The 16,389-nt window shown below is 41.9% G+C and overlaps 1 protein-coding gene across 1 annotated transcript in view; it reads left to right on the forward strand.

The window, feature by feature from the left end:
* Window positions 1-5,285: 5,285 nt before the first annotated feature.
* LOC309671267 (AF4/FMR2 family member 1-like) overlaps window positions 5,286-16,389 on the forward strand; it is a gene marked incomplete at its 5' end in the record, with an annotated part of 38,008 nt that continues 26,904 nt past the window's right edge. Inside the window, 3 exons of the mRNA XM_082482473.1 lie at window positions 5,286-5,298; window positions 11,422-11,457; window positions 11,832-11,883. Of these exons, the coding sequence (XP_082338599.1) occupies window positions 5,286-5,298; window positions 11,422-11,457; window positions 11,832-11,883 (101 nt within the window). The remainder of the gene's footprint in view (window positions 5,299-11,421; window positions 11,458-11,831; window positions 11,884-16,389) is intronic.

Below are 16,389 nucleotides of genomic sequence, written 5' to 3' on the forward strand. Positions count from 1 at the left end.
TGGCTGTTTCTTCTTGCACTGTGTCAATCTTCAAAAATTCATGCCAAGACAAAATCCAGCCCATCAGGAGTCAAATCCTAAAATGCAGTTAAATTCTGTTCATGTTCCTGTTCGGAAAAAAAAAAACAAAACCCAACACAAAAAATGATGAGACATTAGGTACTGGTAGTACCTAACAATTTGATTACATGTTATAAATACTACCTATAACCTTACTTGGGGAAGGTGGGAGGAGAAAGCAGGGAAAAAAGACCCACAGTCAAGAACCCTACGCAGGTACCTTTAGGAAAAGCCATTGTTTGTGAACTTGTTGCCCACGCTTCTTGAAAAAAAGACAAGAAAAAGAAAAGGCAAGGATGTATCCTCCAACATTCCTGATCTCACTGCTGTGGATGGCAGAGGAACAAAAGCGACACGGCCCACACACAACCGTGTTTCTTTGGTCCTTAAATAGCATCTCTCATCACTGCTGCCATAGACAAACTATTGATCTGACCCCGATGGGTATTTTGTACATACTTATTACTCAGCTTTCCTAGGTCTCTTAAAAAGCTAAAGCAATCCTTAAGTGTTTTATGCATTTATGCAAATGTAAGCAAAATATAAAAAGCTTCTACACAATTAGAGAACAAGAATTTACACTTACAGAAAAATCTTGGAATGAAAATGATTTCCTTTTATCTAGCAACCTTATTAATCCAACAGATTGATAATTAAAGCATGACAATGAGGAGCAAGTTTGCTCCTGCTTGCTAGCTTTTATTTTATACTGTTTACCCAGCTTAGCTGAAGATATTTAAGGTGTCTAAGTTTTATACAGCTCGGACTAAAGGAATTGTAGCCATACTAACATCATAGCTTTCCCAGGGCTGAAAGACAAATCAGGGATACCACAGACAATGGGGAGAAGGTTTTTTTCTGCTTCTGTCACTCGAGTATTTCACTCTTCCTGCTACTGTGAGCTTCAGTTAGGTTAAGTCCAGCTTTTTATTTGGAAAACAAAAAACAAACTTAAGCATTAGGGGAAGAGCAAATTTTTTTCCAGTTCAGTAGCATATTTGAAGTTTCAGCTCTGTGTGCCTAGAACTCATGAAAGCCACCTCAGTGAGATTTAGGCCATGCATCCACACGTTTTGTGGAAGATTATGAAGTCCACAAGAAAAAATGAAATACTGTTTGAAAGCATGGAGTTACTGGTCTAGCTTACAAGCAGGAGTTCTGTTAGATTTTGGCAAGGAAAGCAAATGGATTTGTAAGGTTTTAAGACAAAGTCTCTGGAGACGGTATTTAGTAGCGTGTTCCTCTCTTACGCTGGCTACGAAACTTTGGTTTTCATGTTTTCTGGTTAATTTATTATGCATTCATTCTTCGTTTTATGCTAAGAGTTGATGATTGCTGTAGTTCAGTGATTTCTGCTCATGGACTCTGGTGTTGGAGGAAGTGGACTGGCTGAAGTAACAAAAAAATTATTCTACAATAAAAAGGTAAGTCGCATGTCTAGGAGCAGACTTGACTTTCTTCTGGGATATTTGGAAAGCGTCCATGCTAAATTTAGAACTCCTCAGGCATCGGTACTGGAGAAAAAGCAGGAAGTCATACTCATTTCTGCTGTAGGTCACAGGGTTGTTGCCAGCTCCTCGTCCTGTGCAGTGACAAGGCTGTTGGCTGCACTGGGCCAGGCAGGTTAAAGTAATATCACACGTGCCTAGAATATTCACTGATGGTGCTGTAAGCAAGGTAAGTATTCTTCCTTTAAAAGATACCTAAGAGAAAGATCTTACTTATTCCAAAATCACAAACTAGTTCACAGATATTACGGATCACAGGATATTTACATAGTTTATAAGAAGGAATACCTTTTCCTGCTGAAAACTTAATTTCTACTATGCCAGATTTGACAAATTCCTATACTAAGATGTTTTTATAGTTAGCTAGGGGGAAAAATCTTGATATTTTGGTTCTCTTAACTTCAAATTAATCCTCAACTACTGGTATTCACCACCTTTGCTTTGTTTAACATTCCCTTTGAAGAAGTCACTATTATCATTGAGATATAAGCTTCCGAGACAACCTACTTAAGTTACAAAAGTGAACATAAAAAAGCAAGAGGAAAAATGAGAGAGGTTGAAATGCTGTACAAGGGTTTTGAAAAGCACCACATATTATTCATTCAGAGGTCAGATATAGCATCTTTAGCCTACACTTCCAGGGAACTCTTGCTTGTTTTGGTCCTTAACTGACAGTCTCACTTCACCGCTCCCTAGCTACTCACACTTAACGGTATTTTTACAGCCGAGTAGAAATGCTGCTTACAGATAGAACTGCCACTGACTACTAAATGATAGTTTGCAGCTCCCAAGTCATAAGGTTTTCCACCTGGCATACATGCTACATTTATCCTTGTACTTTAAGTACAACTGCACATACGCTTTCCAAAACTATTCTGTGTCTCAACGTGAAAGAGGCTGATGGTGTATGTTTTACCTATTCTGGGTATGCCATTGTAAACACCAACACAAAACCCACACAATAAGTCTTAAGATAAATCAGTGCTGTTGGGGTGGCTTTTTGTGTGTGTTTTAAATCAACTGAGCAATAACACAAAATTCAAACATAACTGCTTTTAAGCAGTTTTTTCAAAACCAAGTCATCGCTTTCTTTTGTTTCTAATCTTTTAGCTACAAGCAATTAAAAAAACCCCGATCTGTAGTTCAGAGTACTGAGGCAAAAACAGTGCCTGGAACTAGGTTCGTGCATGCATGGAGTATCATGACACAATCTTGCCTATTTGTGTGCTTTCTAGGGAAAATGAAACTTGCTGGTAGCAAAACATACTTTGATTGCATTGGAGGTTTTCTTTGTGTCTTTTTGAAAATCTAAAATACCCCGTTCATAAAGTTTTAAAAATTATTATTTTCAAGTTATGCAAGTATCAGGTGCAGTATAAGAGTCACTTCAGATTTGCTGGAATCTGTAGGAATTCATCAATTAATCTCTCTGAAGTAACTTCCTCAACTGCATTTTCCCAGAAGGAAGATGAGTATAGCAGTGCTGCCTGAAATGACTCTGAATTGTGTGTCCTTCCCCACTTCATTATCTGGGCAATGCACTTGCATTATCAGAGGTTTCCAAAGTGTTGTACCTACAGTAGATGTTAAATGGAAGCACACAACTTCTTTGTCAAAAAAACCCTGAATCAAAATAAAACAGCTCCCCCCCAAAAAAACTCAAAATATATGGTACATCTTTTTTTCTTTTTTTTATTTAAGCTTCCGCAGGTAGAGATTTCTTCTTGGCTGAGGTCATTAGTAGTGAGGAAAAAGGAAGTGGGTGATTTTATTTTGTGCAACTACCAAGGTGGGGAGAGGGTGGATGTGGGATTTAGGTCATGCTGGTCTGAGCTGTTACGTTGAAGTTACATTGAACAAAAAGGTTTGAGTGAAGTCCTTTTCAGACAACTTCAGTTGTACCTAAGAGTACTTCAGGCATATTGCCTTGTAGCACTGTCTTAACTTTGAGATGATAGGTCTTTGCAAAAACATTACTTGGCCTTCATGATCCAGTTGTGCGGGTTGGTGAACTGGAAAAACATATATATTGCAAAAATTATAAAAAGGAGAGAATGTGGCAGCGTCTCACCGTTTTAAGAGCATGTTGCTTGTTCTTTAGTGACTGAGAGGCTTAGAAGTCTTATTAAGAGTAGTCTCTGCGTTTTTCTGTAGTCAAAATTTATTTAATGGCTTTGACTTTGTTTATCTAGCTTTTTGGCCCAAAAACCTTAAAACCAAACTTATCCTTGACATTGTGAAACATCTGTTATGCCAATTAAGTCGTGAATCCTCATCAAAAAGATACCTGAAAAAAGTCTTTATGACCTTTTTAAACCCCTTCTCTTTGCTTTTTAAGCTTGCAAGTAAGGAAGTCATCTGTTAAATTAGCCTTGCAAAACTTATTATGGAAATTCATCAGTCCAGATTCTGCTCCCATCATATGTTATTGTTTGAGAATAATTTTCAATTTGCCCTTTAAATTATTGGCCATGTAACGGGCATGAACCATGTTAAGGTCTGTGTCTAGCTGTTCCCTCGGATTTTTCTGGATAAGCGCTGCAAATTACAAAGGCGGCAGTTTCTTCAGCCTGCTGTCTTAAAGTAGTTTTCTGTCTTTCTGAACGAGATTTCTTTCCAAGTTACATCCATTTATTTAGCCTCTCCAGAGTCTGCGGGCCTGCATCAGTGGAGGAACTGGGCTGGAGTCTTAGGTCAGATGTGAGTACCTGCTTGCAGCTGGACATGTGCGGCTGGCTCTGGTGGTGCTTCTGCTAGAGGAGATGGTAAATGGAGAAGCATGCTGCCCTGCAGACCTGTTATTGAAGCGCAGCATCAGTTTGGGTAGGAATGTTGGCATTAAAAAGCAAAACGAAAACAAAAACCCAGGGACTCAACGGTTCTGGATGTCCCGTGATTGCGCTTGGCCTTGGCCGTCAAAACGTTTTGTGAGTGGCACTTGGAGGCATCTGCATCATTCCCAAACCGACAGTGAGTATGAAGGTGGCATGAGGAAATCCTAGCTGGAGATTGTGCAGATGTCAGTGTCAGCCAGCAAATATGCACAGGGCTTAAATCGAGTTGTCTGTGGGGAGTACGATGTACTGTTCCCTGTAAAGGCTGTCAAACTGCTAGCGGGGATAGACAGCAACATGTAATATTTGATCTTCTATGCCCACAGTCCTCAGTGGAGCTGATCTCGTTTCAGTATTTCTTTGGCTTTATGGCTTTTTAACTCTTCTTCTTTGACCAACGTTGTATTTCTCCTTAAACTCTTCTCTTCAAAGTGGCAAGGACAGCCCTTGCTGCTGGGTGGCAGTTGTGGTTTAATGGTAGTTTACAGGCTGAAATACAGCTGACATGTGACTTGTAGGGAAAAAAAAAAAAAAGGAGGAGGGGGGCAAAACATTACTCAGGGTGCAGAAAAGCCCAACTCCTTCAGGCGCTGGACGGTTAGCTTTGTAAGAGTCACTGCAGCTGGGACAGAGTGAAAGGGTGCACGCCCGTCCTCTCCAGGGCCAGCGGGTTTGGGGCACAAGGACTGATGGGCTGCAGTGGCAACTTACGGTAGAAATGACAGTTGCACACCTACCCAAGAGACAGGAGGGCTCCCTGGTGCAGTCAAATGGCCCTGACCAGTTTTGTTGTGGTTTTGGCACTGAAAAGAAATTTTCTGTGCGTGTCCTGAACAGTCTGTGATTTTAATCTCTCGAGCAAACGTTTCACCGTGTATTCGATATGGGTGTTGCAAGTCCATTTGTGGGCAGCAGTTTTGTTTGCCTGTTGCACACTTTCCTGCTGGTGAAAGCGTCATTCAGTTTTTCAGTCTTAGGGTGCCGCAGGATGGCAGAACAGAGACTAAAGATGCCTCAAAACCTGTCCTCTTCAGGGAGAGACTCTAGTAGGGGCATGGGCTTCCTAGCGTGTCCTAACTCAGTGGCTGTGGGAATAAACTGCTGGGCAAAGCTGAAAGCAATCCTGACGAAAGTAAACCTTATGTTCTGTACCTCCAGAGCTGCACGTATTTTGGGGATACTTGTGTCCTTTAAAAACAATAGAGGTCCTTGTGCTGCCGCTGCAGACTTCTGCAGTACTTGTGCAGTCGTGCGTTTGCTTTCCTTTAAATTTTGTGCTGCGAAGAAGAAAGTGGTTTCTGCTAAGCCACCGGACCTGTGAAGAACAGCAGACAGTCACTGAACAGTGCCCTTCGGGCTTATGATAAATCCTCCTGGCAATTGCACTATGAATACTCATTGTATGTAAACCTGTATCAATTTCAAAGCCTCTTCAGGCTTATCTGAAAGAACTTCAGGAAGGGCTGTGAGTTGTTTGGCAAGGATAAGAGAGGTCCAAACTGGCTGTTGCAGATATTCTCTGATTCGCAAGTTAATTGAATTCCACTTTTGTCATCAGTTATCACTTTATAAAACTCAAGTTTCTGGAATGGGAGAAGCAAACGGATTTTGATTTGTTGCAATTGATCCATTGTAGAGAGAGGTTTTTGAATACTTTGTCCAGGTGGGATCTTGATTCGTTATGTTTTGTGGGAAGGTTTTTTACTGTGGTGCTCTCATGGGATATCGCAGCAGCTTTCTGCAGTAATCTGCTGGTTGAACGCTGCTTTTCTGTGCCTGCTGTTCACCACTTATTAAATTAAGAAGTAAATTAGGTGTTTGAGCTATCAAGTTAAGCTTGCTGGGAAGAAAAAGGGGAAAAGAGAGATTGCGTTTTGGCACTGTGAGTTCTGAAGCTTCCCGATCTCTTGCTGTGTGGTAGAAGTTCCCTGCTGTTTGCTCTCCCTTTCCCCTCCTCCTGCCTGCTGTGGGGGGCTTCTGCAAGCAAGATCCCAGCCCCTTGCCTTCATTCGTGTGACTTATCTGGCCGTGCCTCAGCTTCTGTTTGTCTCGAGGTGAGTAAGGTCAGATGCAGCTATCCGTGCATGATTTTCTGAAGAGAAGTCAAATCTTTGTCAAATGAGCGCTGCCTCAATGAGAGCCTTTTGTAGACATAGACAAATGAGGTTGCAGGGAAAAGAGAAGATTCCTCACCTGCTCTCGTCCCTCCAATGCAAATAGTGCAGCATATGGGAAACAGATGAGTGACCTTTCTGTGAGAGTGTGAAGGATGACACTTTTTGACTTGATTAAAGTGTTTGCTTGCTCTGCTGTTTACCTTGATCTGGGGAAGATCCCTCTGATGGGGCACTGTAGCTCGCTACCCTCTTCCTTTAACACAAGGATCGTCTCAGTGGCCTTTCCCTTTTCAGCGGTTATGCTGATTGCTGAACATTTCCATTGAATCTCTTGTTTATAGGCAAGAAGCTGGTCTTGGATGCACTTTGCTCATTTTAACTACTCAGCCCTTTGGTTATTTTTCATTCTGATTTCCTTTGATAGGAATGGTTGGGAAAGGATGTGTAAACGACATGTGCTTTCAAAACACATGCGTTGCTAGTAGATAAGCCGATCCATCGAAGTGAAGTGGTGTTCCCTGTGGCCAGGTGGCGAGTCAGTGCGTGGAAACAGTGCAGGTCCTGCTGCAGAGCATCCCCAGCACCTAATTCTGCCAGGGGCATGGGAAGGAGGGCCCTGCTGCTGCGTCCTCTCCCACCAGGCACAGCCTGGGCATGGGGCAGGTGGGTTCTGTCAGGGGGCATCGCCGCTCGCCCTGGCTGTGCAGTTACTCTCGTCCCCACGTGCCTGAGGAGCAGGAGGCGTTCACTGTGCTTGTCCCAGCCCCTGCGCCTTGCCCAGCGGTACCCACACTGCTGATGCGTGGTGTCGCACGTGTGCAGGAGGGTGTCCTGCCAGGAGCCGCTCAGTGCTTTTGCTGATACATTAAAAGCAGATTTATGTGTTTGCACAGGCTGCAATGTCTGCTGTTTGTTATATAACTGGCAAATACCAGCATTGCCTTCGTTTTGTGCTCTTCCCCAGAGCTTTGTTGTGCCTGGGCTCGGGAGCCTGGTTGAAGGCAGCTGTGGGCGCTGCTACGGCTGTTGCCTGGTTCCCTTCAGGTGGCACTGCTGGAGTGCCAGGGCACCAGCAAAGAGATGGCCTCCTTTCAGAGGTCCTCATCACACTTGCGCTCGGGAGTCCTGGCCCATGCCAGGTGGGCACGTATGTGGTGGTCACTGCCTGGGCTCCAGTGAAACGGGTGGGGGAAGTACAGGGGCAGTCCCTTGATCGAGGTCATCTGCAGACTTTTCCAGAAATCACCATGTTGTTCCTACTCAGCAGTACGTTCAAGGTTTTGTTCTGAACTGCGCAAGTTACAATTGTATGCTTTTCTATTTTTTAATATCAGTTGATGTTCCCACGAGCCCAAGAGCTGGCATTCAAGGGTCTGGTGTGTGATTCCTCCACTTAAAACCACCTCTGCTTTGCCCTCTCCAAGCTTAGGGCTTTGTACTGGCTTCTTTTTCTGCTGAAAGCACATGAGTTCGTAGAAGAACGTGAGCCATGAAACAAGAGGAATCCTGCCAGCTGAACGAGCACCACTGTTGAATGAGCTGTTTCACTTTCCTTCTTTCTAATCTTTCTTAGAATGTATCTTCTACTAAAGACTTGAAAAGAACAGGCTTTGTAGAAGTGCATTATTAACTGGCCTTCTGATGGGGCCTTTAATTCTTACTAGGATTTTATTATTAATGGGCTTTCATGAAATTTATAGAACTGTTGGTAAGCCAGTGTTTAATGAGTGCATCTGTGTCTCATGTCAGTTGGTAAAAACAAAACAAACTCATGCTGCTTCCCTCTTTTTTTGTTGTAGCAAACCCTCCCCAGTGATGTCCACTCCAGTGAAGAAATTTTGAAGGTAGGTGCTCTTAAATAATCAGTCTCTGTGGTTGCTTATATTTTGCATGCATTAAACTAGCGTGTGGGGAAAGAATGTCATTCTGTTTCTGTTCTGTCAGTGGATGTTGTAGTCACTAAAAGTGGTGTATTTTGGGATATGCCGTGGAGAAGTAAAGATAAAAGCTTCAGATACAGGTGGAGTTGGAAGACCAATAATGGTCTTCCTATCAGTATGTAAGTGTAATGCAGTGTGGTGCAGTTCAAGAGCAAGACTGACAAGTCACCTGAAACAGCCAGAGCTGCTCCTTTGTCGAGTCAGGGGGTTGCCATTATTGAGTGTGTTTCCTCCAAAGGGGCTGGACATGCTGCCTGCTGTCCATACTGCCAGCCCCAGCAGCATGGCCCTGAACAGGAGCACGCACCTGCATCCGTCCCACCTGCCTGCGCAGGGCACTGCTGCTGCACTGTTTCTTCTTCACTGTAATTATAGTCCATTCGTGCAAAGCTAAGGCAGCTCTGATGCAAAACCGTCTCCGTAACTTTGTGTTAGAGTCGGCTCTGTGAGCAGTGTGCAGGCTTCCAGTAGCTGGCTCTGAGTACATGTCACCCATTCACTGTGCAGGGTGTGAAAATGCACTGGGACCTTTAATAAAGGTCTTCAGTAAAAAACACTTTAATAAAGTAAAAAATGGCTGGTCGTTCTGATACTGAGAAGACAGTTCCTTGATGTCAAATGCTGTTCTGAGACACGGGAGTCCTAACAGGTGTTTGGTTTCTGTGATTCGCTTCCCTCACTGTTGCTTCAGGTTGCTTCAGATCCTGATGCCTTTATTGCTCTCGAGAAGCTGTTCTTGAGGCAGTGTTGTAGCTGAAAGGTAGTTGTGCACAGGTGCTCACTAGCTGCTGTGCACTGGTTGGTATTGCAGCACAAGTACTCCTCCTGGAAATACTGCATCATTTTGTGTTTCACAAGACATCCTGTCTTCTTGCCTTGTGTGCAACACATAACACTATTTTTGTAGCAACCACAGGGAAGCACTGACAAATGCATGAAGAGGTGTAGTGCAGTATATTGAGGAGTTTATAATCTACTGAAAGATTGGAGAGCTAGTCAGTGAAGCGAGCAATGAGCTGAACAGTGGGAGGGGAGAAAAGAGAAGGCAAGGGTGGTAACAGTGCCATCAAATAGTCACTCAGGTTAGTTGTAGGCTGCTTCCAAGTTTTGCACAGAAACCCCTGCAGATTGCTCTAATCCCTTCTTATAGAGCCAAAGGTAGCAATGTGGTTTCATTCCCTATGTATCTTTGCATTTCATGTTGTTCCTAATAGATAAGGAAACTAGGGACACTCCTAAACTTTCATATTTGTGCCTTGTTGAAAAAACGGCACTTGTAAATTATGGCACAGTAGACTTTCACGCTTCAGTCTATTTCATGCCAAAAGTACAAAGATGCACTTTGTACCGACACGTTTCTCATAATTTTTTTTTTTAAGCCCCTGAGCAAACTGCGTGTGGTGCATGCTCATCATGAGATGTGTTCCGCACGAACATAATTCCTAACTTTCATTCACCTGTTAGTGATGGTGGGTGAGAGTAAGGGCAGGGGAACAGGGCAGGAGAATTCCTGAAGACATAGCACATCGGGCAGTCTCTTTCTTTGGTTTGAAACTACGTCCCAGAGCTCTGCGTCAAAGATGTCTTGGTCAGTCGGAGCAAAAGCCAATAGTCCAGGCAGAATAGCGTGGGGAACGGCTGGCAGTCAGCACTCTCTGGCTGACGTCCTCACATTATGTGAAAAGCCTTTTGGAGTGTTGTTGCTGTAAGGGGTTATAAGAACTTCTGTAACAGGAAAGTCCTGTGCTTTGAGGAACCCCAGAACTACTCATACAGGTTTTATTTACTTTTCCCTTTATTAACTGTGATAGCTGTAAGACTGAGGCCTAATCCTGCAAATACAATATGTACTTAACTCTCTACGAGCTTCACTAAGATTGCTATTACTTGGGCAATGGGAGTATGCTTGCAGAAGAGGAGCAAGTCCTCTCCATGGTCTGGCTGCTGTGATCAAAGGAGGGTTTCTTGCTGTGGTACCAGCTCAGCTTTACAATCGGGTCAATAAGGACTTTATGGGAAGATCTGTATGAACCTCTTAAGCTTAAAACCTCACCTGTGTGTATCAGCGAAAAATACTGTAAGCCGCTTCTCTCAATCTCTTTCCAGGAAATGACCCACTCATGGCCACCTCCCCTGACAGCTATTCATACGCCTAGTACAGCAGAGCCTTCCAAATTTCCATTCCCAACAAAGGTAAAACACCCTCTTTTTGCCAGGGTTTTTGATAAATTAGAGGAACTCTTTCCGGCTCTTGCATGTGTTTTCATCTGATTTTGTCCCTCTTTCATAGATAAAGGCTGTTAGGAGATATTATCTTTAGAAGTCAGATAAATTAAAGCACAATGGATCTTGAGTTGTATAACAGCTGCTTGCAATGTATCATTTTACTGAGAATTAGATCAGATTGTGCTTCTGAGTAATTGGTTTTGAGTGGGCTATATGGTAGTGTAACTGTCTTTCCTCTTTTTTATTTTTTTAAGCAAGATTTGTATTTTTAGAGTTGAAAGACGTTTGAGCCAGAGGGGGATGAATGAATTAATATTTCAATGACTTACACATTTGTTACAATTGTGGGCTTGAAATGTGACTGCTTTTCCGAAACATTTTAAGCATCTCATCTCTGTTGCCGCATAAAAACCATTTCATCTTTATTGCCAACAAAAATACTTGCTGACTGTGTTAAACAGAAGTGTTTGGCAGCTCTTATAATTTTTTTTTTAATATTTCTTCAAAAATGCACATACCACTGATGTGCTAGGAACGCATTTTTGGTGGCAGTAGCACGTATCGCTTCTCTGTCCATCTTAAGCTATGTCAGGCCAGCTTAGACTATTGGACACTTCAAAGTCATACTTTGACAAGTTAGTCAAAGTATTTATTACAGTACGTAACCAATATGCTGCTATTAAGAGAGAGCTGATTTATTTTATTCTTAATTTGCACTTTGTCCTTTCTTTCTAAGAATCACAGCATGTTGGATCTGTAGCACAGAATCAGAGTAAGTAGAAATCCAAAGAAAACGCACTTAATGTGTGTATTGACAGATAGTTGTGTGTTGTGTGCTATACGTTGAAGTGAACATCAAATGTTTACATTGATTAAGGAATTTAATTCAACTTTGAACAGTGATGAATTTAGAAAATGCTTAAGAAATTGCATACACTCATTACCTAGAAACTAAGACAGCAGTTCAACAGAGAGCAAGCAGTATTTCGTTAGGAAACCCTGTTTGGAGTGATGAATAATCTTAATGGCAAACAATTGCATTCTGGAAGAAGGTGACTTTCTAATCTGATGCTCAGAGACCATAGGTTAAAATACCTACTTTAGTGTGAGGCAAATAAAAGCAACTGATTCATTTTTGATTTACAGAACAGTATGAAGCACCTTCAAAAACATTGCCTATTTCTCAGCCGAGAACATCGTAAGTAACCAGACTCAGTTCCCATCTCTACTGTGCAGTTATTTAAATGACCCTGGAATGAATTACAGTTTGGCTTACTTGATGATTCTGAAGATTAAGGCTTTACCAGTCTGATTTTTCTCAGAAAATTTCAATGCAGGGAATTTTCACCAACAGAAACATTACTGTTTCATGATTATAATGACTGTGTTAAAAACAAAACAAAGCTGAAGAAAAGAAACCCAACCATTAATGTACCTGATTTAAGGTTTTTTTCTCTTTTAATATTATTTAATATTATGTAGCTGGGGCTACATAATATCTTGTCACACTTAGTGCTATTCAAACTACTAATAATTTATTAAACTGACATAAATGATAAGGGATACAAAATGAATCTGATCTGTTCTGCATATAATTTTGAAGCTTGTGGGGGCTCGTAAAGCTACAGCTACCAAAACTCTGAAAACTAGGGGTGAAATTTTAAAGCAATTGTATGATAGAACTTTCTGCAATTGTGCAAGGAAAAGTTTTCTAAAAAGTGTTGTCTTAATTCTGTTTTCATTTTTAAAAGCAAACAAACAGGCAAAAACTTAAATGTTGACTTTCTAAAAACCTCTATTTATATTCTAAGAATGTTAGCCTGTTGCAAAGTGGGGTGAAGATGAAGTTTCTAGAGCTTTTTTAAATAGTATTTTAAATATATTTCTACTTTTCTTTATCTAGTTATTCTTTTCCCTATCATGTTACGTTTTCTTTCAGAAGAAAGCTTCTTAGAATTTGAGTCTCAGTGTAAGATGTTTATGCGTAATCACTGCAAAAGTTTTACAAGGCTAGGAAGGAGTGCCAACTAACAAATGAATCGGTCCAATAGAAAATTTTAAGTTGGTGGATAAAATAACGTGGTACTGTCCTTGTAGGTTAATAATTAATTAGGTTAATAATTATCTATTAATTAGGTTAATTACAGAAATTGCTTGAAGGTAGTTTTGTGTGGGCTGACATTAGTCTTTCAGGATTAACCTGGCCAAATTGGCAGCATTGATAGCCCTGAGTAACAAATAGAAATCTTTCCATGTCTGGAAAGCTAAGGCGTCCCTGGGCAAGGCAACTGCTGAACCATTAAATGCTTATCAGTCCATGTGATATGTAAAGATCTCATGTTCCATGGAAGGCTGCAAACTACAGACCACAAAGCTTACTCCATTTGTTTTCCTTATCGTGAACAATTTAATTAAAAAACCCCCAAACTGGGCTAGTCACAACTAAGAGGAAGAGCATCTCTCCATCTTGTTTGAGATTGTAGAATTTTGCATTCAATCTCTGTAAGATCTGTAAAACAACCCTTTTTATACTGTTCCAGCATCATGCAGAGGAGCCCGCCCTCACTGGGAGCAATCAGCTACTCCCTTAATCCATTCTTTATTTTACTCCTCCTTCTTCCACCCCAGCTTGCTCCTCCTGAACAATTTCTGGCAATTTTCACTGCAGTATTAAAAATACTAGTTTCAACTGCAGCAGGCTCTGCCTTCCTCCTCAGCTACCCTACAACCATCATCTTTATTTCAACTATTCTCAGCTGCTTGTAAAAATCCCCCTAGAACTGTAGTCAGTTTTCCAGGTGGCAGAGAGAGAAGAGGCTTTCACTGTAAACAAGAATCTGAAAATACTCCTTTCTTAGCCCAAAGGTCCAGAATTGTAAATATGGCATGGTACATAGCTCTGTCCTTAGCCAACATCCCCTCTCTGCTCGGCGTCCTTCTGGGTACTTCAGAGCCAGCACTCATCTGCCCAGGGACATGCATACCCACAATCGACGACGGCAGTTGAAGCAGGAGGAACAGGGTGGTTTAGGTTTACGTCCCAAATGGAATTAAGCAAGATTTGCCCAAGAACTTCCTCTACATCTTTCCCTCGAACTCATGCGTCCCTTCTTTTTTGTTTTGTTTTTGGTTTCATTTGCACAACAGGGCTTGTTTTCTTTGCTGTTTAACGCACACGTGACTGTCTGAAAATTCAGCTGCCTAGAGTAGCTTGCATTACAAAGTGTAGCTGGCTGAAAACAAACAGCGTTTGTGCTGGTTAATTAGAAGTTGAAATCCCAGTGCCTCTGTGTGCCCAAATTAAGCATTCAGCTTTACAGAGCATGCAAGGGTTTCCCAGATGGCTTTCATTCTTGAATAGAGCCCCGAAGTTAGCACCTGGCTACACTGGAATGGAAGCAGCCCTTCTTTTAAAAGGGGAGATGCCAAGCTCATTCTTGGTGATGCATCTTTAACCTGGCTGGCAGAGAGGGACCAGCCTGTGCTTTCAGTGGGGTTGTTTGGCAAGTGATGTTAATTTTAGTGCTGCTTCTCGCTAAAAGAGCTCTTTTTAAATAGCTTTACAGGGAGATTGATGGTGTGTCTATAAGCTGCAAATGAACAGGTCCTGCGAATGAAAACTCGGCATCTATTAACTCCTGAGCTAATTAAAGCATTAAAATTATTAAAGCAGATTTATTTTCTTTAACTAGGCTATTTAACAATTTGTTGAAACCTTGTTTTGGGGAAACTGGTTTTGTCTATCCTTGTAGAAGTATGACTCATTTAAAGTTTTAGTGCTCTTCCTTCCTTGATCCTAAATTGAACTTAAGTAGTTGCAATGTTCTTTTATGCTGAAGATCTGGATAGAGTTTCCTTGCATTATTCTCTTAACCTCTAAAAGAAATGCATCTGTAGTCCACAATTCTTAAGGCAAAACAAAAAATGAAAACATTTTCAGAACTTTTTAGCATCCCTGGAAGTTTGTTCATTATCACCTTTGAAGGATTACTTTCCCTAATGGGTTGGGGGGAAAAAAAACCCAAACAATTCATTGAGATGCCAACAGACATTTGCCAAACTGCCCAGAAGTGTGGAGAGTGGCTGTATTGTTGCTACCCTTCCTTTTTTCCTATTTATGCCTCAGTGGACTAGCGGTGAGCTTCAGCTCTAGCCCACGTGCAAAGTTGGCACACGCAGGATTGCTGCAGACTGCATGCCATTTGCCTTCTGTAGGAAATTCGGGGGCCTCATTTTCCAAGGTGGTGTCTCATAGTGATTCCTGTCAGTGTTTACTCTAAAGAAGAGGGAAGAGGTGACTTCCACTGAGAAGGTGTGTGAGGAACTGAGGCAGTGGAGGCTGGGAGATGGAGGAGGATAGTCACAATAGCAAAGTCAAAATGCCTGAACAAAGAAAGCGCGTAGGTCATCATGAGTGTAATCAGACAGCGCCTTTGTGGCACTGAGAGCCTCTTCTGCATCAGAGAGAGGTACTTGGGGACTGTGGGGTCAGTACCTTTGCAGGAGGTGTCACCTATGCATGAGGGGTTGGCTCTGTACTGGTAGACAAGGAGACCTTTGGGGTTTCTTCATGCTGTCCTGCTCCATGGGCAAGAGTAGATTCGTCCCTTCTGATTTGTGGAATTATTTGTTTTGAGATCGTGCCAGCTTCAACCGTAAACACGGTCCAATTCCAATGAAAGTATCTCCATGCATGTCAACTGCTTTGGTATGAGTGTAAAAGAATTTATCTAAGTAGTGGGGATAATACTTAAATAAGGGAATCACTTTTTTATTCAAAGTTTTTACTCCTCTTTTGTCATGGAATCATAAAAGCAAACTGCTCAGGGTCATTAGAGGTGACCCACAGGGCCATAAATCTTTTTCGCTTTGTTCATAATTTGAAATGAAGGCTTAAAAGAGTGTGAAGGTTTCTGTAGTTTTCCTTCTCCTAACAAGCACCAGGAACACTCTCTCCCCACTTTTCCAAGGTGATGTGGTTCACTGGGGATCTTTCATATTTGTTTTCATGCTATAAAATGTGTTGTCATGAAGGGTTGGAGGCTTATTTTTCTTATTTCTCACAGAGAGCCCTTAGATTGAAATGAGGCTGAAATAAGCAGAGTTTTGACCTGATTGATTAGAACCCCTGTCTCGGTTCCTAAGCGTTTTATCCAGTTTTTGGACACTTGTGTAACTCTCTGGGTTGAGGAGTCAGTCTCCAGCTAGTTTCAAGATTTGAACCACCGTACACTTGAATAACAAGAGTTTTGCCCGTCTGCTTTCCAACTCCTTTTGGGGGTGCCTGCATGATTGCCAAAGTGGGGGATAACAGTTTGGGAGAACTTTGGGTCCCTCCCCACAAATCCTTCCCTTCCAGCCTTTTAAGGACCTCGGTAATGCATTGAAATTGCCAGCAGTAGTTAGCACCTGCAGGTAGAGGACTACATTAGGCTTTTTGGAAACATTTGCGGGCAGCCTGCTCTCTACTCTAGCACTAGTAAAAAAGAGTTTGTGCCTCCCAACTTGTAAACCACTTTGAGTATCTGAACTGCTCAATGTTATGGTTACTGCTGAGATGTGCACAAGTGTGAAGTTCATTGTGTAGAGAAGAAATAGGAGAAAGGCTTGACCTTGGCATTTACTTATGTATGTGCGATAGGAAACTTCAGCAGCAAAAAGAGAACTCCTGTGACAGAAGAAATATTCACAGGCCCTCAGAGTG

The sequence above is a fragment of the Vanellus vanellus genome (assembly GCF_965231255.1).
Source record: "Vanellus vanellus genome assembly, chromosome: 4".
Classification (NCBI taxonomy): Eukaryota; Metazoa; Chordata; class Aves; order Charadriiformes; family Charadriidae; genus Vanellus; species Vanellus vanellus.